The sequence below is a fragment of the Podarcis tiliguerta genome, assembly GCF_965153285.1.
Source record: "Podarcis tiliguerta genome assembly, chromosome: 2".
Lineage (NCBI taxonomy): Eukaryota > Metazoa > Chordata > Lepidosauria > Squamata > Lacertidae > Podarcis > Podarcis tiliguerta.
This window is the reverse complement of record NC_139535.1, coordinates 79,021,949-79,047,088: the sequence shown is the minus strand read 5'-3', so window position 1 is coordinate 79,047,088 and position 25,140 is coordinate 79,021,949. Positions and strand designations below refer to the sequence as shown.

At 41.8% G+C, this 25,140-nt stretch overlaps 1 protein-coding gene across 1 annotated transcript in view; it reads right to left on the bottom strand.

Moving 5' to 3' along the window:
* LOC310672960 (phospholipid-transporting ATPase VB-like) overlaps window positions 1-25,140 on the bottom strand; it is a 52,048-nt gene that overhangs the window by 16,581 nt on the left and 10,327 nt on the right. The window contains exons 2-12 of the mRNA XM_083430704.1: window positions 21,600-21,804; window positions 20,218-20,303; window positions 19,592-19,698; window positions 14,321-14,452; window positions 11,897-12,024; window positions 7,895-8,147; window positions 6,407-6,627; window positions 4,633-4,812; window positions 2,736-3,339; window positions 1,349-1,455; window positions 280-406 (exon numbers count right to left, since the gene is read on the bottom strand). Coding sequence (XP_083286830.1) covers window positions 280-406; window positions 1,349-1,455; window positions 2,736-3,339; window positions 4,633-4,812; window positions 6,407-6,627; window positions 7,895-8,147; window positions 11,897-12,024; window positions 14,321-14,452; window positions 19,592-19,698; window positions 20,218-20,303; window positions 21,600-21,804 — 2,150 coding nt within the window. The remainder of the gene's footprint in view (window positions 1-279; window positions 407-1,348; window positions 1,456-2,735; window positions 3,340-4,632; window positions 4,813-6,406; window positions 6,628-7,894; window positions 8,148-11,896; window positions 12,025-14,320; window positions 14,453-19,591; window positions 19,699-20,217; window positions 20,304-21,599; window positions 21,805-25,140) is intronic.

Genomic DNA, 25,140 nt, shown 5'->3' with positions numbered 1-25,140 from the left:
GGTTGGGTTGATGGGAGTTGGCATCCAGTAACATCATGAGGGCAACAGGTTTTCCACACCTGCCTTATTTAATTTGCAAAACTATGCAGGAAGATATTGAAGATGAAATTTGTCATAGACTACAATGTTAACTTCATTTCAAAGGCTGAGACTAGTTTTAAAATTGTGACTCACTTCCAAGTAAATGTGCTTATGATTGGATACAGGCAATTCATCCCTTTAAGTTGCCAAGGAAATATCATTACACTCTAGCGTGTAATGAATTGTCTTAAAAGTTACCTAGTAATGTGAGTTTCGTCTCCAGATGTTGCGCAGTCTGCATGAGTAGCTCATCTCTGTTGTCAATAGCCGTTTCTGCCTCACGACGAAAGTTGGCCCATATCTGAAAGTCATCTTCACTCAGGACCTAGTACGACACATGCTCACAATTACAGATGGCAAAGACATTTCGTTCCTGCAGTGTGTTGGATTGTTTGAAGTAAATGTTTCAAACACAAATGTTTCTATCTGACATTTGTGTTCTGGAGTGTTCTGGATTGGCTGAAGCAGGGTGCAGTGCCACAAAGCACCACAGCCAACAAGCAACATGATATAGGATTGCAGTTTAAGGTTCAAGCACATTTCCTTGGGAGTAAATCTCATTAAACTCAGCATGCTGACTAAGAAGTGTGCTTCAGTGAGTAAATTGCAATCCTATATCCATCTGGAGGTTGGCCCCACTGAACACAATGAGACTTATTTGGCTTGGGATGTTGTTCTGGCATCCAGAGAGTGTGGGAGAAAAAGAAAGCTGTACAGACTTGTAGGAATATGTTGGGAATGCAAATAATGGTTTCAAGTCAACTATAGTTGCTGCAAATCATGGTTTAACGCAATGCCTGAAATAATTCTAAGAATGAGATGTAAACTGACTTCTGTGTCATGATAAGCAGCTTCTCTTCCCCCCACCAAACACCCATTTCAGGATAATGTGAAATGTTAATAGGAACATTAAAACCTAAACAACCCTTCCCTTCTTCCAGCTCATTGGCTCCAGACCATAATCCACAAATGATGATCTCTGGAGCAGCCTTGGAATGCTTACACAAGCGGTGATGGGAATTCTTCACTGCTACTCTAATACAGCAGAAAGAAGCTGCAGGTTTCAGGCCATTTATATCATGATTAATCAGCATAGGAGGAGTACAGAAAGCTACATGAAAGAGAATATTTATTTGATTAGGGATTTCTAAAAGCAGTCTGGAAAGAGTCATAAGAAGAGCAGAAGCAGAGCATTGGTTCTTTAGAGTATTGCCCCTTTAGTAAGATTGTTCAGACGAAGGAAATAAAAAAAATATCTTTTGCTTACCTTCTTAGCAATGCATAGAGTTCTCAGGCCATCTTGTGCATAGAAATCTAAATGTTTCTGTGTTTGATCTCTGACTTTTCTTATTTTCTTTTCCATGTCTAGGTTAGCTGTGAAACACAAGCAGATTGATGCTTATTCCAGTTACAAGAAATGAATGGATAAGCAGGTACACAGAACTTGTGAAACTTTAAAATAAGCAAGTATTACAGCAGGGATGTAACACTCCATATGTTGTCAGACTCCAAATCCCATCAGCCCCAGCCAGCATGGCCAATGGTCAGGGACGATGGGAGTTGTAGTCCACGAAAACCTGGAGGACCCAAGCTCCCAATTTCTATCTTACAACCTGCATGAATCATAGGGGGAAAAGCATGCCTCAGTGAGATCCCTCAGGATCCCTTCCACACTACAATTCTATGATTCCATATAATGCAGTATTAAGTCCTATTGAAATCACCCTTTCAGCACTTAATCATAGAGGGACTTTAGTGTACTTGCTTTTCTCTAGCCTGGGACCACTATAGTTGACATCTCACTGCTATGTAGGACTTGTCCAAATGTCCGCTTGTCCCATCACTAGAAAACATGAGTCTAAGTAGTTTCCCACTTGTCCATGCTTTTTAGGCATGGATCCAATCAGTTCTGCCCTTGCCCCACTGCTTTCCCCAGGAAAACCCGCTGTTTACTGATAAGTCAATATGGAGAAAACCCAATCTGGAGCAAAAGTCAATCTGGAGAAAACCCGATTGACATTTGCTCCAGTGCAGCAGTAAAAAACTGGTTTCTCCAGGGGGGAGCTGCAGGGCAAGGACAAGTCTGGATGTCGCTGCCTATCTGTCCAAATAGAGCATCACAGTGTGCAAGATAATTGTGGTATTATTGCAGATCTCATAAAACCTATTCATTATGGCTTCCCAATTAGGCTGCTCTACATGATATACACCAGGGGACAGCAAACTTTTTCAGCAGGGGGCCAGTCCACCGTCCCTCAGACCTTGTGGTGGGCCGGACTATATTTTGAAAAAATAATAATGAATGAATTTTTTGCCCCACAAATAACCCAGAGATGCATTTAAATAAAAGCACACATTCTACTCATGTAAAAACACCAGGCAGGCTCCACAAATAACCCACAGATGCATATTAAATAAAAGGACACATTCTACTCATGTTAAAACAAGCTGATTCCCGGACCATCTGCAGGGCGGATTGAGAAGGCGATTGGGCCAGATCCGGCCCCCGGGCCTTAGTTTGCCTACTCATTCTCTTTCTGCACTACAACTTGCACTTTTGCTTCCATTGTAGTTTTGTAGATGGAATCTATATTTCATGCAACCTAGGCTACACATTCTCAATAGATAGTTTCTTGGCGAATGCAAAAAATTACCTCTGGAAGGTTCTTCCAATAAGTCCATTATGACAGAGTCAGCCCCTTTGGTGTAGACAATTATTTCGCCCGTATGGGGATGCCTCACCACCACCGACATTCTTTTTCTGTTGGAGTCAAATCCCAAAGTGAACAAGAGGTCAAAGGTCAGGAGGGTGCCCTCTGGCAGCCTCACAGTCACTTGTTCAGCAGTCCTGGACACTAATGTAAACTGGTAAGCCCGAGCTGCATGGACAAGGGCAGCTTCATCTGGGCTTTCAGCCTCATAACAAAACTCTACTTGGGAAGCTCCCTGGTAAGCTGCCCCACAGATCTCCGCTGGAGTGGGATCGCTGTCCCCAAAGATGTCTTTCTCAGTGATTGAATCTCTTCTAAAACTGCAATCATCTGCTAAAGTGGAACAGCTTTGAGAAGAAAAATAATCTTTTGCTTCGGAATCAGCACAGACTCTGGTGGTTTCTGTAGTCAAACTCTCTCCTAAGTCTGAATTTGACTGAGCTGATGAAAGAGACTGGCTGAGGCTTGCCAGCTTTAGACGCTGGAACAGCTGGTGAATTTTCTCCAGGGATAGTGCTGATGGTTTCATTGGTGACGGAATGGTAACCTTGAAAGAAAAGAGGGAATCAGGATTAATTATAGCTGAAATTATGTACTACAACACAAGGGGGGCATTTTCTAACCAATAGAACACTGCTATCACCATATGACAAAGATGTATGCGTCAGGTGATGTCTCTAGATACAATGAGGGGCTCCTTAAGGGAGCATCTAGATTTAAGAGGGGTTTTGTTTGTTTGGTTTATATTCTTAGTATCAGAGAAGGAGATGAGCAAAGGTACAGAGATAATTAAACAGCAACATGTACCTTTGAGAACCCTGCCATATACAAAAACAAAGCTGTCAACCAAGCTATTTCAAATCAGTGAATTGCCTCACTTTTAACTAGTTACTCAGTTAATTAATCAATTTGCATATATTAATAGTGCTTTTCCTGGTGATCCTAAATGAAGGCGACAGCTTTTCTTCCATTATGTGTTCACAATGAATTTAAGAAAAGAAAAGAGGCAAAAGGCTGCCATTCATTGGGCTGGATTCTGAGCTTGGGGTGTGTAATGAGGCTGGAGGAAGCTGACGTTCCCTTCCTGTTATCCTCATGGCAGCCCCCAGTCCCCAAAGGCTACACTGAGGCTATGGGGACCCTGCTGAAAGTCCTGGGGTTGTGTGTTTAAACTAGTGATTTCTGAGTTATGATTATCCACCCACCCACCCACCCACCCACCCACCCACCCACCCTGTGCCTTTCAGGCATAATTTAAAACATAACATTCCCATTAGAAGGGTATCTATAGCTTATTCATAACATCCAGAACCTCCTTTTGCAAGGCATGGAAACAAGTGGGTGGCACTGGGGTTATTTGGAGTAGGAGGAGGTTGAGATCCATACGCCTTGGCTCAAGCAAGAGTGTTTTTTCAGAAGCTCATAACAAAAAATAAAATCTGTTTTACAAAGGAAGCAACTACCCTGATGAACTGGAATGCATTTAGAAGCTGCAATTAAGGCTTTAATCATCTAATCATGCCAATTAATCAATTGATGTTTGCAGCCATAATCAAGAAATATAGGGGAATACTATTTCACTTTCAAATTAGCATATTCCTTAGGGACATGAGGATAAGTTGTTAGGTAGGAAATACAAAGGGAGACAGAGAGAGGATTCTGCAGAATTATTGCAGACTAAAGGGGAAACCCCCCTACCCTTAAGCAGACTTTTTTTTTTTACCTTCCCCACAAAAGCAACTTTTTTTTACCTCCCCAGGTAAGTTGTCATCATAAAGCTCTCAAGTCTTTTATTAAATTCAACTCATTTCCTAAAAGAGACGTTAAAGTGAGAGATTACCCTTTGTCTTGGATCGGTTGCTGTGGAGACCACAACAGTGTTGCAGAGGGTCAGAGCAAGAAAAAAGTCTGTGATGGAGGAGGTGGTCTTTGCAAACATAAATGGTGTCAAAGGTTCAATCTGGCACGATGCATTTCTCACTTTCATCAGCAGCCTGTTATCTGGGGTCACGTCCTTCTCCTGAAATGCATGTTACTCAGTTAAAAAAAATAAAAATCTTCACATTGTTAGGATTGTGCGAAAAACAACCTTCTGCTGGGTGTTCTAGAGTTTCGAAGAACATTGCGCGTACAGAATCACAGCGTTATTATCAGCTTCAAAACCAGCGGGTACTAAAGAGTCAGAGAAATGGCAGGGATTGTGAGAAGGAAGTTAGGCCCATGGCCCACCCAAGGCTTTTTGCCGCCTGAGGCAAAGGATAAGATGCCCTCTCCCCAACTCCCTATAGAGGATGTCCAGACCAGCTATTCAATCTCATGGCATCCTCCATCACACCTGAGGGCAGCACAGGCTACCTTAGGGGGTTCAGGGCAGGTTGAATGATGCATATAATATCAAAACTTTGCTTCTCTTTACCCATATCCCAGCCTTTGCTGCCTTACGCTGATGCCTCCCTCTGGTTAGGGTTGCTGGCAGCATCACTGGTGCCTCACTGCCACTCATCTGGCTGTGACAGCTAGAAGGTCCTGTCAGCCTTGGTGTGTCAAAACGTTAGCAGATGTCTGACGACACTGACTTCTGGCCTGGCAGAAGACCTTATAAGTACTAGGGCCAGAAGGGGTACTACAGCAGTGGAGACTGGCATCCTTGTCAACCAAGGTGAACGTAAGCAGGACTTGACTTGTGGATTGTGGCCAATTTGGGAAGCTCCTTTGAGCAGGCACGGGAGAGTTCAGTTTGAATGCAGGCAAGGGTAATTTCTCTCACTTTTTCAATCCCCAACACAAGAGAGCTTTGAAAATCTCTTATGGCTAAGGATGGAGCTGCAATTCAGCGACAGTGAGAAAGAAGGGGTCACAATTGCCTGTGCAGATCTGCCCACAAGCACCTGGATCAGGATTGTTGCCTCAAAGTTTTTCTTTTAAAAAGTCTGGATTTAATTTTGGCGATTCCTTTGACAGCTGCTAGTGCAAACGCTTTCTATTAAACCTCAACATCAGATGTGCTGATTTGCTGCTTATCAGATTTCTTGGCAATAGGCTTAAGAGGCAGGTGTTTGCAGGAGATGTTGTACTGACCTTTAGCTAGGAACTACTGCATCTTCTCAGCAGTATTAAATTCTTCCATTGTCATTCTACCTGAGGCTACCACTTTTTATGCCTTGCACATAGTGCTAGGAAACCTGACATTTAGTAAGCAAAGCCCATAAACTGTACTGCATGAACCTTTGGGGGTATGTGTATGAACGTGGTGTCTTTTAGCATGAATCAATGTTTTGCTTAGTATTTATAGAAACCATGACGAACATTTGAACACAGCCTGTACAATCTGTTAGTGTGCATTTTTTTTAAAAAAAGAACCACACACCACAAAGGAAAACTGGTTACTGCTGTTATGCTTTAAAAATATTTAGTCTGTTGTTGTTGTGTGTGCATTTTAGCTGGAGCTTAGGGCTTATTCACACCTCCTTTTTTCTTGCTGCTTCTCTGCTGGGGAAACTGCTCTTTAGCGCTCAATTGGAACAAAAGGCAATACTAGCTTTCTCCAGATTGCCATTTGTTCTGATCTATTACTAAAGACTTTATAATTAAAAGAAGCAAAAGGTCTTACTTACAATGGTACTGCTAAATGCCACTTGAGACTGAGAGATGCCACCCAGAGATCTCTGCCTTGTGTGTCCCTGAAACCGAGCCCGAGCACTCTGCCACCTCCTCAAGGGCTTAGCAGTGCTGTTCCGCCTGAGAATTTCTCCACCATTGTTTGGAGGTAGACTCAAATGTTTCGCCCAGTCTTCAGCATCTGAATCCAACTCCTTGTACGTTTCTAGTCTCTTGGCTATAAGAGATAAAATAAATGTGCTGCATTATCACCATCATTATTTGAAGGGACTCTCAGATGATACTTCTGTCCAACTTCATGCAGACCTCCTCAAACCAGACCCCCTGAAGGTTGCAATGCCATGATTCTGTCCTCACCAATGGAGGACAAAGTGCAGAGTTTCAGCATGTGCATGAGCGTAATGTGTAGGAGCAGTGCAAAAGCAGAGGTCTTAGCCCATTGGACTGGACCAGGTCAATGTAGTGTAGTGGTTGAAGAGTTGGGCTTGGATCTGGTAGACGAGGATGCAAATCCCCACTCAGATGTGAACCTTGGACCCATCGCCAGCTCCCAGCCTCACCTTCCTCACAGGATTGTTGGAAGGAGAAAAAGGTGAGGGGGAGAAGAATGTATGCCATTTTGAGCTGCTTGGAATAAAAGCAGGATATATAATAAATAAAGCAAGAATATCAGTGAAACAAGGAAACACACAATAGCCTAAGCACCTTTGTCTCTGGCATCCTGGGCTTGCTTCGCCCTCTCATTTCATGCATAAAATTCAGGTTGGGAACAGGGCTATCTAGCACTCGTATCCCTACATAGCCCTGCATATAGCTGGAGAGTGGGCAAAGGGGAAGGTGGGAGTTTGCTTGTACCTCAGAGGTTGTCATAGAGCAGCAATGGAGAGTTGAAGAAATGGGTCACAAAGGTTCCAATTGCTGGAGGCTCCTCTGCTGCCAGATGGCTGTACTATGTGACCCAGCCTCCCTACCTGCAGACAGGTGGGCGCAAATCCCCTTCAAATGGCCTGGTTGTGCAGTCTACATCTCCCACCTCCTCAGTGGCTGCTGGGGGATACAGGTAAAGTTGCTCAGGAGGAGGAGGAGTTTGGATTTGATATCCCACTTTCTCACTACCCAAAGGAGTCTCAAAGCGGCTAACATTCTCCTTTCCCTTCCTCCCCCACAACAAACACTCTGTGAGGTGAGTGGAGCTGAGAGACTTCAAAGAAGTGTGACTGGTCCAAGGTCACCCAGCAGCTGCATGTGGAGGAGCGGAGATGCGAACCCGGCTCACCAGATTATGAGTCTACCGCTCTTAACCACTACACCACACTGGCTCTCATAAAGTTTCTTTACATCTGTATGTGCTAAACATGGCTTTTAAAGGGGGAAGGAAGCTAAGATCCTCTGTCTTCCAAAGCAACTTCCAGATTATATGGCAGAAAGACAATGTTTCACATTCAATGTAGCCCAGGGTCATAGAGACAGTGCACATGTCTTACCGTTTTCCTGATGTGAGAATTCTCTCCCATCAATTGTACAACGTCGAAACACCATCTTATTCTCCGTCAGGGTCCCTGTTTTGTCAGAGAATATGTACTGGATTTGCCCCAGGTCTTCAGTGATATTTAGTGCTCGACACTGTATGCGTAAGTCTAGCTCTTCATTGTACAGATCGATATCATTATGAATCAAGAAGACTTGACCTAGCTTGACTAGTTCAATGGATACATAGAGGGAAATGGGGATCAAAATCTGAAAGAGAACATTGCCCAGAATGTTAGAAATTCGTTGGAAGCAAGATTTCATGCTGGCTGCTCTAACAAGACTTCCTGGAGGGAACTAACTAAAAAACCCAGTAGATAAAAGTTGACAGCAAAAACGCCTGCACATTTTCACATTGCTGTCTAGACTCCACAGTGAATGCATTGGTTGTGCTCCTAAAGCATTTGCATCGCCAGACACTAGCTAAACAGAACAAAAGAGATTTGGACATTGAAATGAACTGCTACTGAGAACCAAATAACTTTCCACCTTTATACAGGAGTGATGTACTGCCAAGAGATTCATGCTACAGGACAAGGTTGCATGACTATGCAGCAGAAGTCAGCCATAGCCAGAAAAACTTTTCATACAAGAGTGTAGCAGTTGGCTTTTCCTTGGAAAGGAGTGGGACAAGGAGTTGGCTTTTCCTTGGAAAGGAGTGGGACAAGGAGTTGGCTTTTCCTTGGAAAGGAGTGGGACAAGGAGACAACTGCTTAGACTAGTTCTTTCTAGGTACGGGACAAGCAGAAGTGTGGATTAGCCCTCAGTCTGTTTCCAGGCCCAATCCAAAAGCCTGGCTTTGGCCTTCAGAATCCTTCACAGTTTGGGCACACAACATCTGAAGGATTGCCTCTTTCGACATGTACCCAGAGATTGTCATGAGAAGAATGTGTCATGACCATCAACTAGAACAATAAACCTATTGACTTGTCAGAGGAACATGTGAGGTGTGGCACCTGGTAATGAGTGAAAGAGGCTTTTCAGGAGTGGCAACCTAGTGGTAGAATGCTCTCCTCTGGGAAACCTATTTGGTGCCTACTTTCATGCCCCTGAACACCAGGAAAGTACATGTTTGTTTTTCTAGATGTTTCAAATTTTGCTACAGCCTTTACATCTTCCTAATTTGGAGAGCTTTTTGCTATGGGGTGACCTATAAATCTAGGAAATAGACATGCAGTATTCATGTGGTAATAATGCACAGACATATTAACTGTATATGAGGTCAAACTCCCAGAGGTATCTTCTGGAAAGCTAATATTCATCTTAAACACAGTCTGTAAGGACAAGCTTACATTGCTCGTATTTGTCATGAAAAACAAAATGTGTCATCTCTCCCTCCCCACCGTTGCTGAATGGGCTCAGTTACATTTCTAATGTAAAATTTAGCTTCCCTTTGGAGTTCTACAAACAGCTCAGAAGGTTGTTTGTCATTCATAACCATTTTTATTTATTTATTTACATTCCATCAGCTACTACAATAAAATGGAAAATAAATGTATTTTTCTTATCTCTCACATGGGCCTCAAATATCAATATCTGGACACATCTCAACCCTAATTTATCTTTTTATCCCTACACCGATACTGATATTTAGTGTTATTATTTAGTGTCATGAGAATTATTTATTCTTTTCGTTAGCCAGTTTTGTTGAACTTAGTTGGTTGGAGTATCAGTTAGTTGAAAAGATAAAATGGAGGACAGGGCTCCTGCACTTTTAACAGCTGAGGTGAGTTAACTTGCTACTGAAAACCAAAAGACGACTATTAGCAAAATGGATTAAATGGGCTCCTCTACATTTGTTTGTGAGCACCCTAACCCTAACCTTTAAGGCTGCCATCCTGGAAATTGGGATGTCAAAATGGGATCCAGGCGGATTTTTGCTAAATTAACGAAATGTCTTGGAAAACCTGGACGTATGGCAAGTAGGGCTATTTTTTTAAAAAAAGAATATTTCCTGATTTTCATCTGGGGAATATGGCAACCCTACATTTCCCCTTTCTGGTTTCTAACCCAGCACCATATCAAATGCCACTATGGAAAATCCTCCAACCTTCAGGACCAGTGTTGTATTTATCTAAAAGCTTTAAATGGGCTGAGAGGAGCTGTGGTGAGAGACCTGATAAGTCCAAGTGTAAATGGGACATCTGGCCTTTCCTTTTATGCTTTCTCTCCAGTCCAGATTTGGTCCCTGGAGCTGTATCTTCTCCAAAGGGCAGAAGCTACTGCTACTGTCATAAGAATTTTAAGGTCTTAGATATATAATAAATGTTCATAAATATACCAAGCAAACATATATAAATCACATGTCTGAAGCAGCACAGGTAGACAGTCCTGAAACCATTTTGACTCCCAAGCTGACCAAACGTTTCTCTGCAAGGAGGGAGGAGGTGAAAAAAACCTTCCTTGGTACAGGAATTTAGTAATCACCGTTTCAAAGGAATGGGCAGACTACCAGGAAAGGCAATCAGATAAGGCATTATCAGAAAACCTGGCAGACAGGAAAAACAACAACATTCAAATTTCTGTTGTAGACCACCTTTTCTGTGATGTAGGTATGATGTTTGTGGGGGGTGGTCTTGGGTTACACCCCTTCTGTGATGTATGTATGATGTATGGAGGGGTGGTCTGGAGGTCCAGGGCAGGGAATTTAAAATGTCTATATAAGGGCAGGCACACCTTGGTTCTGGGTCCTCCTCCTTTCCTGTGTGTGAGGGGAGCACCCTGTTGCAGCAGATCAATAAAGATCAGGCTTACTAGCTTCTTTGCTTCTCAATATTCTCTGGTTGGCCTCTGTTATTTTCTCCTACCAATAGGGAACCCATGTAAGGACTCTTTATGGGCTCTTGAATACCTCATAAGAGAAAAAGGGCAGATTTTGTTTACAACATTATCCACATAAACCTGCATGTTTTGCTCCACAAAGCAAACAGCAGCTCAGTGATGATGTGATCTGAACGGAGAAAAGGCTACAGTGGAACAGGTAAAAACAACGCCCTCCTCTCTTGGCGGGGCAGCTGTGATCTGATTCTCCCCACCCTCGTACACTTCTTCAGCCTTTTGAAAAAGTAGCAACACAGGATATCTGATCATGGGGCTCCCAAAGCAATGTCTGGTTGGGTCATTTGTTTTATATATTAGGTTTCTAGTATATAAAGGGAGACAGGAAGAATATTTCCTATAAACAAGGAGAAGCCAAATAGTCTACAGCAATGTTCTAAAGTCCTGCAGTAATATCGCAGGATGCCGCTGGGAGGATTAATGCTAACACCGAAACATTCCTCTCAGTCCCTAATAATTTTCTGTCTGCTGGAAAAGTAAGAGAAAATTTATATAGTACTTTTGCATGCTCAAACTGCTTCATATGATTACTTCAGTGATGCTTACAGTGAGATGGGCTGGTACATGGGTAGGCAAATTAAGGCCTGGGGGCTGGATCTGGCCCAATCGCCTTCTAAATCTGGCCTGCGGACTGTCTGGGAATCAGCGTGTTTTTACATGAGTAGAATGTGTGCTGTTATTTAAAATGCATCTCTGGGTTATTATTTTTTCAAAATATAGTCTGGTCCCCCACAAGGTCTGAGGGACAGTGGACCGGCCCCCTGCTGAAAAAGTTTGCTGACCCCTGGTATTTCACTTCCCTCTCCCCAAGATGGGAGGAGGAAGCTGGGAGGGAGAGACAGAGAGAAAGAGAGGGACAGGTTTGTCCAAGGCTGTTGAGTTAATGGCTGAGATGAGGAAATAGAATAATTTTTATTAATTTATTGGTTATGCCCCGCCCATCTGAGAACTTTGACTCACAGATAACACTCAGACTCATAGCCACTATCATTGCTCAATTTACACAGTTTACAGCATAAGCTCATCAGTTACTTGGAAGAAAGCACCCTTGCCCCCAGCCCAATCAGACTTGATCCTCAGTCTTAAACCTATTTCCTCATTAGCAATAAATATTTTCCCACCTGTAAGAGGATTATCATTGTCAGGAACATGTAGAAACCCGCAAGAGCTGGAGCGAGATAGCTGCCATTTATATCGGGAATGACAAACAAGGGGTATTCTAAGAAGTGCCCATTCCAAATGCCATGACCTGCATAAAAATACAAACTACTTTAGAAGAAAAAGCCTGGAAAAGTGCACACTGGGAACAAGGGAGATCACTCAATTCACATACTACCTGTTAAGTAGGAACACAAACTTTAGCAGCAATCACACAGAAGTAAAATAAGAATGCATATCAGAAGCTGGACCATTTAAATCTGCAGTACAGTAGTTTAATGTGGGTGTGGCTGGGTTGCTTTGTGTGTGTGGAGATTTGCATTGCTTTGTAGATCATCCTCTAGATACCATCTTGGGCTATTTGCAATTCTTCTAAATACACAGTTGGGGTCTTTGTCAGGTTTGAAAAGTAACTGGGAGGAAGACTTATGGATAATCATAGTGGATTCTGTGTGGTCTGGGTTATGGTCTCAGAAATAATTTAAATCTCTCTCTGTACCAGTTAGTGAGACTTCTCTTAAGACAATACATAGATGGTATAGAACAGCCACACAACCTATCAACCTACAGTCCCAACTGTTGCAGAACTTGTGCTACAAAAGGCACTTACTTCCACTTATGGTGGGAATGTTCTGCCCTAAGTAACTTTCTGCAATAATTATAGAAACTATTGTTCACTTCCTAGAATCGTTCATACTATCTTTATTTCATGGCTCAAACAATGATTTACACTCTAGGGAACTTTGACATTTTTACTGGGAAAACCTAGCCAGATGGGTGGGGTATAAATAATAAATTATTATTATTATTATTATTATGAGTGCTGTCAGACAAACTATCAGAGATGATGTAGCAGTGTATTTCCTGCATGGAGCAGGGGACTGGACTAGTCAGCCTTTAAGGTCCCTTCCAATTCCAGCATCGAACAAGGTATTCTTTCTCATTTTAAAATATTCAGAAAATAAATGTTGGGAAACTGGATATTGTCTGAAATTAATAGGTGATTCATATGTTTATTTTTAATAGACCTACAGCTTGCTTTTTGACTAAAGTCCTCATAACTGGTCAAAATATAGTAAATATATTTGTATTAAAATGCAATATTAAAACCCCCAAAATTAAACATTATCAACATTTTGATTTTTAAAAAGTGAAAAAAGAAGGCAAAGCTGCTCTTGTTCTCTGGTAACCGAAAGGTACATCTGAAAAGCTGAGCAAAGCTGAGCAAGAAGATCTGGTGAACTTCTAGTGGGATGAAGCTTCAGAGAGCAATGCTAATTCATGTTAATATCTTTGACAAGCAAGGGTGCAATCCAATGCCCATTTAACTGGGAGTGAGCCTCATTGAATGCAATGCGTTGTACTTCTGAGCATGCCTGGATTTATTTATATGCAAGCTAACAAAGTTACAGTTTAGGGCCTTCATCTTATGAAGGGCCTCTAAATAGAAAGAGTCACTTTATTTCACGTTTCATACAATTGGTTAAAAAACCAAGCCTATTGCAAGATCAGTGTTTTTGCTAGAGTGTCAATTTTTAGTTGCATCCTTGACTAGGTACCAGGATATTTGCAAATATATAAAAAAAACATTTCTATTTTTATTTCCCTTTCTGTTAGAATAATACATATCTTTTGGTAATGATATGGGGCCTCTTAAATTTAACGTAGCTTAGGGCTCCAGCATATCTCGAGCTGTCCCTGTTTCTGAATAGGCTTGTAAAGGATTGTGCTGTAAGTCACCTGCGTTTTCATCCCACCTGGCCTGAACCCCTTTCCTTTTTCTGATGAACATCCACCATCCACCCGGAAAACCGATCAAGTTGCAATGTCAGTTAAGTCAAGAAACTCATTTTGAGCTGAAGTACCAACAGTAAAATATAATAATTAAATCTGTGCTGTTGTTCAGTTGAAGAGGATTCTTCACTTCTGGGTCCTTCAGTACTAGTCTGGTTAATTGACTGGCTTATTGCCATGTCATGCCAGATTTCTCCAGGGCACTCTATGCTGGGAAAAAGAAACTCACTATGAAACCTTGCAACGCATAGTGCAGTGTTTTGCAACTCACTTGTGTATTGCCACTTAGAAACCAGGATACAATTACAAGAACCTTTACATGCCCTGCCAAATTTTTATTTGTGGAAGGCTCAATAGTCTTGTTTCCATCAGAGTTTGACACCCCAGCAAATCGTGGTCGCAGTAGGACAGGATTATCGTAAAATTGCTACAAAGCAATCCTTTTCCCTGCTACATATTGAAAGCAATTGGTTCTCTCAGCGGCAATCTAGGAAGCCCACCAAAAATAAGCTATTAATTTTAGCAGTGAAGCACATCCCTATTGCAAAGGCTTCGTGAAATGCAGGGAAAAAGTTTCCATCATTACTCCATACCTAGTGCTCCAGTGAGACACATGATGAAGAGCAGCCCCACGCAAAAGAATATATCAATATTCAGACGTTGTTCTATTTTGCTGCGTTTATAACGAGGACCTCTGTTGTTTAACATGGCTTTTGTTTCAGGGCCTTCAAGAAAAAGAAGAAGAGGGAGGAACTGTCATATGGCTTTATTATCTTAAGAATGGTTGAATGCTGGATTTAGATAAATTCATGTATACAACATTAAGTCTCACATCAAATATAAAAAGGACTTTATGATCTGAAAATAAAGACGATGTATGTACCTTTGCAAACACATACATAAGTATATAAACCACATGTCTGAAATAGTACAGGAGAACAATCCTGAAGCCATATTGACTCCCCCAAATTGACCTCAAATATTTCTCTGCAAGGAGGAAGGAAATGGGAAAAGCTTTCCAGTTGTCTTTGGACTGTAGGGCCTTACGCCTCCCTGTAAATACAGTCTGGCAAGTATCTGTTAAGCTGAGCACACTATCAATATGCGTAAGAGATTCAGGAACTAAGTATTTACCATCTCGAAGGAATGGCCAGGCTACCCAGAAAAGGCAATCACATAAGGCATTATCAGGTACCCTGGCAGACAGGAGAGAAGCAACACACTCAAATTTCTGCTGGGGACGACCTCTTTCTGTGATGTACGGATGATGTTTTGGGGGGTGGTCTTGAGCTATAGGGTAGGCAGTTTCAGAAGTCTATATAAGAGCTTGCACACCAGTGTTCTGGGTTCCTCTCCTTCCTCCCTGCGTGGGGGGAGTGGGGGACCCTGTTGCAACAGTTTAATAAATATAGCTGCTTTGCTTCTCAATACTCTCTGGTTGGCCTCTGTTATTTTCTCCTACTGATAGAAACCTACATAAGGACTCTGTACGGGCTCTTGGATATCCATAAGGGATAAAGGAGCAGTTTTTTTCTTATAACATTCTTTACATTCATACTTGGTTATGGCATCCCCTCCCTGTAGCTAGGGTCTCTGTGTTACCTCCCCAAATTTCTGGTGCATATTGCATCCAGGCACAGCAAGTGAGGGGATGCTAACTGCCATTGGCTCCCATTAGCTCGCTATTCTGGGCAATAAAGCAGCAATCTACCTAATAAAAGGAAACCTTGTCTAGGTGCTGTAACAATATTGCTATAGATCTGTGGGTGCTAAATGCTTGAGTTTAATGATTTAATTAAAACTGGTATGTTAGGACTGGTAATAACCAGGCTCATGTGTATTTACACTGTTAATCCCCTGGAATGAGCATATGTGAAGAGTTAATGAACCTAGGCACACTTCCTGTGTTGTGTATTGGACCTTGTAATCTTAGCCAAAGGAACAATGGTTAATAAAGTCAGGCAATAATAAATTGTCAGACAGGTAATAAAGTCACCTCTTTGTGAGGGGATTGCCTGGTGGGCATATACACTTAGGAAGTTCAGGCATCAAAGGATTGGGTGTTGGCACAACACAGGATCAAAGGAAATAGGTGTGAGAATGCAAATGTGAGACTTCCCTCTCCTCCCAGATAGAAAAGGGAAACTGAGAGGCTATGGGGTTAGAGTTGGGAATGGTGTAATCAGGAAGCAGAGATAGGAAGCGTTAGCTGGGTTGTGCCCTGCAGTGCAAAATAGGCACCAGAGAAAGGATGGCGCTGGGCTCATTGTTGCTGCTATGGCATAAGCTGGCACACAGGCTCAGGTTGCATATATGTGTAAATAAACCATATAACAAAATGACACTGTAGCCTCTATTGTGCCTCATTCCCAAAGGAAACATTAACCCTGAGCAGCAAGCCTGCAACCCCTGGAATCTTGTGCAGCTACTCAGCTGGGGAGGCGTGGAACAATATATTCACTTGCCACTAAAACTGTCCTCCTTATTAGAACAAATTAGTGCTTTGAATGTAACCAACAAAATACGAATCTTTAAAAAAGGATTAAAGGGGTTTGGTGAATTTACAAGAATCTTAGTCTAGTGCCTGCCCTAGGAAAATTGGTATAAAACATCACTAAGTGTATTTGGGTTGTACATAGTTTGAGTGGCATTCCTACCATTGAAGCACACACTGTTGACCAGTTCTGCCATTTACAAGAGAAGCCAGAGAAAACCAGTGTCAGGAAACTCACACTCCTCCCCGAGGCCCCTTTTCAATGTTTTAAAAATGGATTCAGCTTGTATGTATGCATGTAAAATGGGAGAGTGTATTATTTAGGCAGTAGTCCTAAACCCACTTCCCAGGGAAGCAGTCCCATAGAAAACAACAGGACTAATCTTCAAGTAAACATGCATAGGGCTGGGCTGTTGATTGAATAAATGTACATTCAGCTCTCCAAGAATAAAAAAGGGTAAGATGTCCACCTGTGTGGAGAAGCTGCTGTAGAACAGCTGAAGGAAAAAAAAACCTGGGATGGGCATGTATATGTTTGTACACAACCTAAGGCTAATATTGTTTCTAGGGGATGCCTTGCTGAGGAAGAATCCACCAGGGGAAAGCAGAGCTTTATCCCAGCAACCCTTTATAATGAACAGAAATGAATTCTCTTTCTCCCCACTGCCGTTCCCAGAGGTTCTGTGCATTAAAACAAAGTCCCTCCTCACACATTATACCATTAACTTATGCGATTCATTGCCAGAATATGTTATGATGCTCACCACCTTACCTAGCTCTAAGGGATTAGACACATGTAGGATCAGTCTTTCAATTGCTATTAGCCATAACAGTTAAAAGGAAACTCTGTGCTTTGAAGCAGTAAACCTCTGTTTAACAGGTGCAGGGAACATGCCACAGATGATGCTGGTCTCCATCATGCTCTGCTTGTGAGCTCCTGAGGCCCATCTGGTTGCTGTGGCATCTGATCCAGCAAGACAACTGTTATGTTCCACCCAGTTCTACACTAAAGTCTAGAGATACCTTACTTTAAAGTCAGCACAGTTTCCTAATACTACAATATTATGTGGGTGTTCATATAGAGCTCCCTTGAACATGTTACTCAGTGAAATACATTTGACAACCAATCCACCTCCTGGAAGTATTACTTGAATATACTGTCTGGGGGAGTGGTAAGCTTGTGCAACCATTACCATTACTATAACCTGCTATAACTATTACCATTATTAGTGTAGGATATTTCCTTTTGAGTCACTTCCTTATACAGTGGACGCTCGGGTTGCAAACGTAATCCGTGCGGGATGCACATTCACAACCCGCAGCGTCCGCAACCCGCAGCAGCACGTCTGCGCACGTGCGGGTCGCGATTCGGTACTTCTGCACATGTGCAAAGCGCGATTTAGCGCTTTTGAGCATGCGCGACCACTGAAACCTGGAAGTAACCCATTCTGGTACTTCCGGGTTTTGGCGGTCCATAACCTGAAAAAACGCAACCTGAAGCGTCCGTAACCCGAAGTATGACTATAGTCAGCAAAGAAAGGGATTTTGTGTCAGTGTCTGAACACTGTAGAAACATACACTGTATTCACAATGAACAGCTACTTGAGGTTAGAAGAGACAAAGTACTTAAAAGTGTTAGAATCTAATTAGATGGCCGACTGATTTTTAAGTATGTTTGACTATTTCACAGCAACCAAATTGACTTAATGAGAAACTGCTAGTGCACTTTCTGTGTGAACATAAAGAAAGCCCAATATGTCAGATCCAGCAGTGAGTAATTTTAATGTTACTTAGTTCTTCTTGAAGTGAATCTGAAGTACCAACAAAACAGCAGGCCCAAAAAGAAAATGTGTACTAAATTAGAATCAAATTGCTCCAATTTCAGTGGACGGGTATTTGAAGTTCTAACCATATAACATGAAAGGGAAACTAGACTTTATTCTGTACCCCTCATGGTGATTTCCAAGTTCCCTGCTTTCCCTTGCTCTGAGCATGGCCGCTGTGGAGCTGTGTGTGAACAAGATATCAAGTGACAGTCCCAGCATCAAAGGTCTCCAATGCAAATAGACAGTTTTGCAGAGGGATTTATTAGGAATGAATATTCCTAAAATGTACCTTTAGGTCCTCCCCAGTATTCCTAAAGGCACAGTCCTAAAGTCAGGAGCTGTCATTGAAACAGGCATAGCAGGGGAAGGAAGTTAGTTCAAAATGCTCTCTTTTTGGAATGACAGTCTTGATCAGGATCACAACCACAGCTGCAACTTTCTTTTTTCATGGATGTCCAAGGGCATGCAGTTGGGTAACATGCTGACATTCCCAGTCATGAAAATGTTTACTCAGAGCAAGTTGCATTGTTTTCAGCAATACTTCCAGACAAGAGGGCACAGGACAGAGCAGTAGATTGAAAAGTCTTGGAGCCCTGGAAACCCTAAAAAAGGGAAAGGCAACCTGTAGCCTTCCAGATGTTGTTTGACTCCAACTCTCACTCAACAGCTGCAGCCAGTACAGTCAATGACCAGTTGTTGTCCATCAACATCTGGAGGGAACCAGGTTCTTCATCTCTATTATAAAAGCGTCTTCTTCACAGTGCATTCAGTTCTCTTCTTAGGGTCCCCATTCTGGATTACCAAGTGGGACAAGCCATGTTTGTCTTCCTTCAGACTGTTTGTGGCTGTTCCTGGTTAGGTATTGCTCAAATATAACTTTTTTATTTAATTCCCCTCTCTTTTATAAAAGTTCCCAGGGTGTCTTTGTGTAAGAAGAAAATATAAAACACAAATAGCACAAATCTGTATCTAAACATACTCACGGGTATGGCAGCCAAACAGTATCACTGATGCACATTTTATTCCCATAAACTTGTTTCATAAAGCAACAAGTTTAGCCAAAGCCACTCTTGACCTCCCTACCATTTACAGTGGTAACCCTCAATGGCAAACAAATGAGTGTAAACACTAATATGCTATATAGACATAGGTCTAAGGGAGGACTGGGAATGCCAAATCGACAACTCTATTGCACAGCATTTCAAATCAAATCATTAATCCCACTGATTAAAAAAGGTAAATCCTTCAAATATTAAGTTTATAACAGTTTATATATGCAGTTGTTGTTGTGGTGGTGGTGGTGGTGGTGCATACTTATAGTGCATTCCTACATGTCTATTCAGAAGTAAGTTCCATGAAATGCAGTCAGACTTACTCCTAAGCTGGTTTATCTAGCATTGCTACCTTGATTAGATGAGACTCTGCGAGTGCAAAACAAATTTCAGGTTGCATGGATGATTGTTGGGACAAAGGAACAAATCATATTTCTGGGCTGAATAGACGTAAAAGCACTCTCTCAGCAACTACGCCGGGAAAAACATTACCTGCATAGACAACAATTCCTATTGTAACCTCTGTGTTCCTCACTGTGCATCCACGAAGAAGGAGACTTTCATTGTTAAAACCAATTCGTGTGAGGTCAGGCTGCTCCCTACAAGGAAGAAAAGGATTTTCCATTTATATATTGGCTCTTACAGTGCAATCCCGCACATATCTACTGAAAAATAAGCCCTGGTGAGTTCAACAAGACTTATTTCTAGGTAACAATGTACTGGACTTCAGTCTCACACACATATATATCACATTTCTAAACCAGGGGTGACTAACCTGTGGCCCATCAGCTCCCATCATCCCTGGACCATTGGTATGCTGGTCAAGGTTAACAGAATCCCCAAACATCTGACCTCAAGTTAGCCATGCTGTGGCTTCAAACCAGAGCCCAAGGGCAGAGTATCTACATTACAGATACTCTGCCCAAGGTCCACATCAGAGTCACCAAAGAGTGGTTCTGCAGAGCACCTCTTCATGCTCAGTGTATGAAGATTTTGGAAGGTTCCTTCTGCTTTCTGTTGTGCAACAGTGCCAGCTGTGCAGGTTATAGGTAGGTAGGTACAAATGAAGTTTGTCTGAGACATCTATGAATGTAGGGATAAACACTGCAGTAACTTACACATAGCCTTTAAATCGATTGAGATGGTTGTTGGGTTTTTCGCAAACAATTGTGCTTTGGAAAAGTTCTGGTTCAAATTCAGCGTTCTGCAACGAAACCAAACCCACAGTGAGTTCCTGTTATGTCAGGAGCAAATCAGTGCACTATTTCTGAAAGAATAACAAGCTGTGTAGTGAAAAAGGAACATCAAGCATTTAAATTTACATCAGAAACAACTGCCACTCAACACTGTAATTTACAGTGAGCCCAATATTTGTTATTAACCTGTCAGGTTGAAATGTGTTCTAATTTTAAACCCAGTTATAATGTATGTGTGTTTTCAGGCCTATGTATTTATGTGTGCGTATTTCTATATAAAAACATTGCTTAGACATCAATTATACAGTGTTGTAAAATGTAGCATCAAATGTATTTGTGGCTGCACACACAACTGTCTTCCTTAAAGAATGAGTAGCAAAGAAAATAATGTGATTCTGAATGCATGAACACCACCAACAAGGCCTCACCTGCCAAACATAAGGTCTGAGATGGCTGATACTGGGAAAAGTAAGGTCCAAATTATTTAGCACTTTATATGCTAGTACTAGCACATTGAATCGGGCCAGATTTCTAAGGTTTGGACACCTTAACTTTACCAGCTTGAGTTTCTATTCCCCAGCATGTCCAAATTTCATTTTCAGATCAATCAAATGTCTCCCTCTCAGATTTTGAAAGCCTCTTTCCTTTATCTCTTTGAGTTACTATGTGATTCTGATCTCCCGAAATAGAAGACCATTTCTTTTTGCATTACGATGTAAACCTGCTGATTTTATATCTGCTTGGCCCACCTTTGTTTCACTGCTCTGCCATGCTTCCTGCCTGAATCAATGAGGGATTTGTTAAGTGCCACACAAAATGGCTGGCATTCCACTGGCTGTGCCAGCCTGGATTAAGGAACTCTCACTGCTGTAGTTATATAGCTTTGGAGAGGCACTTACTTGTGTATATTATATATGGGATTACTATAGTGTTAGAATTCAAAGTGTAGCAGCCATTATTTTATAAACAGTAACCATCTCTCCGCCCTGCCTTCCAAACACAGTAATTCAGTACCAAAGGCTTGAGGCTGGTTCACACGACATCTCTTCAGACCACTTTGCCACACAAAAGCTCCGAGTCACATTTGATCTAGCACCTGAAGCTAACATGGTGGCAGATGTGGAAATGGTCTTGTGTAAGCTAATCAAAGCACATTTCGCCAGATGGGTTTGCCAGAAGTTATCCTGCTAAAGATTCCCTCCAGCTGGACAGTTCTGTGCTTCTGTCTTAAATTTATTTGCATACCGAGGTGCCACTAAAAGAACAGAGGGAAGACAAGTTGCAAAAGTCGCTTCCAGGCATACCTGATTAAAGAATCCTTTCACAACTTGTCTTTGCTTAAGGTTCGTCTCGCCATCAAGATTTGATGTCTCTAAGTGACAGATCCCCTTCTGATCAGAGGTGTGGAGCAGCAGGATGTCCGCAGGGACAGTCTCATTACATTGCAGCTGCACAAAGTCTCCCACTCGTACCTCTTCCCAGCACGTCTCAATGTAGGCTTTTTTCTTCCTGTTATGAGAAAAGACACCACAGCTGAATGGCCTGTGACAGGTCCATCAAGTCACAGAGCGTCTCTTTTCTTTGTGGTACAGCAGTGGCTGGTGAAGTGGTTCAAACAGAATGAGGAACAAATTCATTTTTATTTTTATTTGCATTTTTATGAGAAATTTTGTAACTGACATTTCTCAGAGCAATATGTGAACTGAAGTATAAATATCCCTTGAAATTTGCATATCTCTGAATTTTATGATGCAGGCCTCCAGTGTGTACCAAAACACACCTACTAGGGGAAAGTGTGCATATCTATACATATACTAGTGAAACTAACATACAACAATTCACTTTGTTAGGGGAAATTGAGTGCAAAAATGTACATGTTAGTTAAAATTGCATACAAAAAAATGTGTGTACTTCCTTGTGACTGTGATTTTATGAACACCTTTTAATATTGTGTTTTTAAATTCCTGTAACTTTATGTCCTTTTTGTCCTGGAACTTTATGGTGAAGGATGATGAATTTTCATGAATATTTTTTTAAAAAATTGCTGCAGAAATGAGGAGAACTGAATTTAACATTAGGAAAATGACAAACTGAGGGAACCTGAAATTGGCATATTCACTCATCCCTAGTTGAAGCCAAATGTTTTACTTATTGATCACAGGCATATAATAAGTACAATAATGTATATTTGTTTTTAAAACTCTTGAATTATTTGGCCAAAATTCATGATAGCAGGTGATAGATGAGCACCTTTGAAGAGGGTGTTCTATAATTGCTCCATAAGTGCAACAGAAAAATCCCTCTTTCCTGTCACTACTTGACTAATCCCTGAAGGGCCATCAATGATTATTTTAATGAATGGGCAGATTTGTATGGGAACACCAGCCTTTGGGATAGTCTGATATTCAGCTTTATATAACTTTACAGGTCAATGTCAGCACATTCAATTGTACTTGGAAGCATATAAGAAACCAGGGAAGATGTTTAATACTAACAAGATTAGTATTCCATATGTTTAATCCTAGTCAATTATTTGGCTGTTGTGTTTTCAAGCAAGTGAAGCTTCTGAGTAGCCTTCAAAGGCACCCCCAACAATGATGCACTGTAGAAGCCTTCATAGATTTGCAATTGTTGTTGTTTAATCGTTTAGTCGTGTCTGACTCTTCGTGACCCCATGGACCAGAGCACGCCAGGCACTCCTGTCTTCCACTGCCTCCCACAGTTTGGTCAAACTCATGCTGGTAGCTTTGAGAACACTGTCCAACCATCTCATCCTCTGTCGTCCCCTTCTCCTTGTGCCTTCAATCTTTCCCAACTTCAGGGTCTTTTCCAGGGAGTCTTCTCTTCTCATGAGGTGGCCAAAGTGTTGGAGCCTCAGCTTCAGGCTCTGTCCTTCCAATGAGCACTCAGGGCTGCTTTCCTTAAGAATGGATAGGTTATCTGCTACCTGCTAGGAATTGATTCATGTGAAAAAGGCTTCTGCAGAGCCTCTCCCACTTGGTTACCCAAACAGCTATGGGGTGATTGGAACAGGTACTTAGTACTGCCTAAAAGCCGCATTTCAAACAATTCTGAGGTATTTTAGAGGTACTGTGGCAGGTATCTTTCTCCACGGCCTGGTCTCTTTCTTTAATCTTCCATTTTGTGTTCAGAACTTGTTCACAATCTATGTCCCTAAGCTGGGAATTTGTAACAGGAAATAAATTAAAGTTGGTGATCACAGACATAGTGGTTATGACTCTGACGTCCGCTGAAAAGGGAATAGATTGCACTGAATCAATATTTCCATCAAGAACATGGACAGAGAACAAAATGCGTATTTGTTTGGAAAACAGAACTGTGATGAAGGATCGTAAATGCTTTAAAAGATAGGATTAGAGACTCAAATGATCTTGATAAATAGGAGAGTTAGCCTGCAATCGATACAATGAAGACAAATGTGAAGTATTGCACTTCGGGAAGAAAAATGTTTCCACTTTGCTTGGCATACTGGAAAGTCTTGGATACAGTAATGACAACAAAGTGTTGCATTCCAAGCAAGCTGCCTGGGTGCAAAGGAACTGACTGAACGGGACTCTACCTTCCCTTCTTTCCCCCTGCAGCCTCCCCATGTGCCCTCAAAATCTGGTTCAAGGGCAGATTTTGGGGGTGCACGGGGGCTGCAGCAACGAGAAGAGGAAGGCGACATCCTGTTGAATGAGAGTTTGCTTATGTAGTGTTAAATTCCTCCCATAGAGGCAGAGGAACACAGGAATATAGAGCTGCCTTGTATCGAGTCAGATGATTAGTCCATCTAACTCAATGTTCTCTCCACACCAGGGGTGGGGAATCTCCTAATTAGGCTTGCCAGACCCAATCTATTTACTGTCATTTTACAGTGGTACCTCAGGTTACATACGCTTCAGGTTACATATGCTTCAGGTTACAGACTCCGCTAACCCAGATATAGTACCTCGGGTTAAGAACTTTGCTTCAGGATGAGAACAGAAATCGTGCTCTGGCGGTGCAGCGGCAGCAGGAGGCCCCATTAGCTAAAGTGGTGCTTCAGGTTAAGAACAATTTCAGGTTAAGTACGGACCTCCGGAATGAATTAAGTACTTAACCCGAGGTACCACTGTATTTATGATTACATTTCTATCCTGCTCTTCCCCCCCACCAAAGAAGCAACCCACACACCTTCACCTGGTGTGGGAAAGTCCGAACCATGGCTTGAAATGTCAATCTGTGACTAAAAGAAAGAACTGTTAAGTGTGCTCCCTGCTCTTTGACAACTACAGCTTGAGCTGCACAGTGTCTTCCTTCACAGATGTAGCTTGAATTCACACAAGTGAGGAATCTCCAGCACCTGAGATCATGGTGATATCAGGGAACTGACAAGTGGGTGGATGTGCCCAACTGCAAAAGTCGTCTGCAAAGCACAGGGGAGTTTCACATCTGGTCTGCTGGCCAGATCTTGTCTTCCATTTCTAGTCTCCACTGGCTGTGAGTAATTTTGCACAGCAGGGATTTCTCAGATCTTATCCTAGAGACCATTCTCAGTCATAATAGACATACATATTTGTGTTTAGGATTTGCTCTCTAAAAACATTGTTACACTAGATCAAGCATCCCCAAACTTTGGCCCTCCAGATGTTTTGGACTACAATTCCCATCATCCCTGACCACTGGTCCTGTTAGGGATCATGGGAGTTGTATTTTTTTTTTAAATGATATTTTATTTTCCACATTCAATAAACAAAAAATACAAATCGACAAACACATCAAAAAGAAAAAAGATAAGAAAAAGCAATACATACATTATACAAAAACAAAAAGAACAATAAAAAGAGGTGAAATAAAGGAATT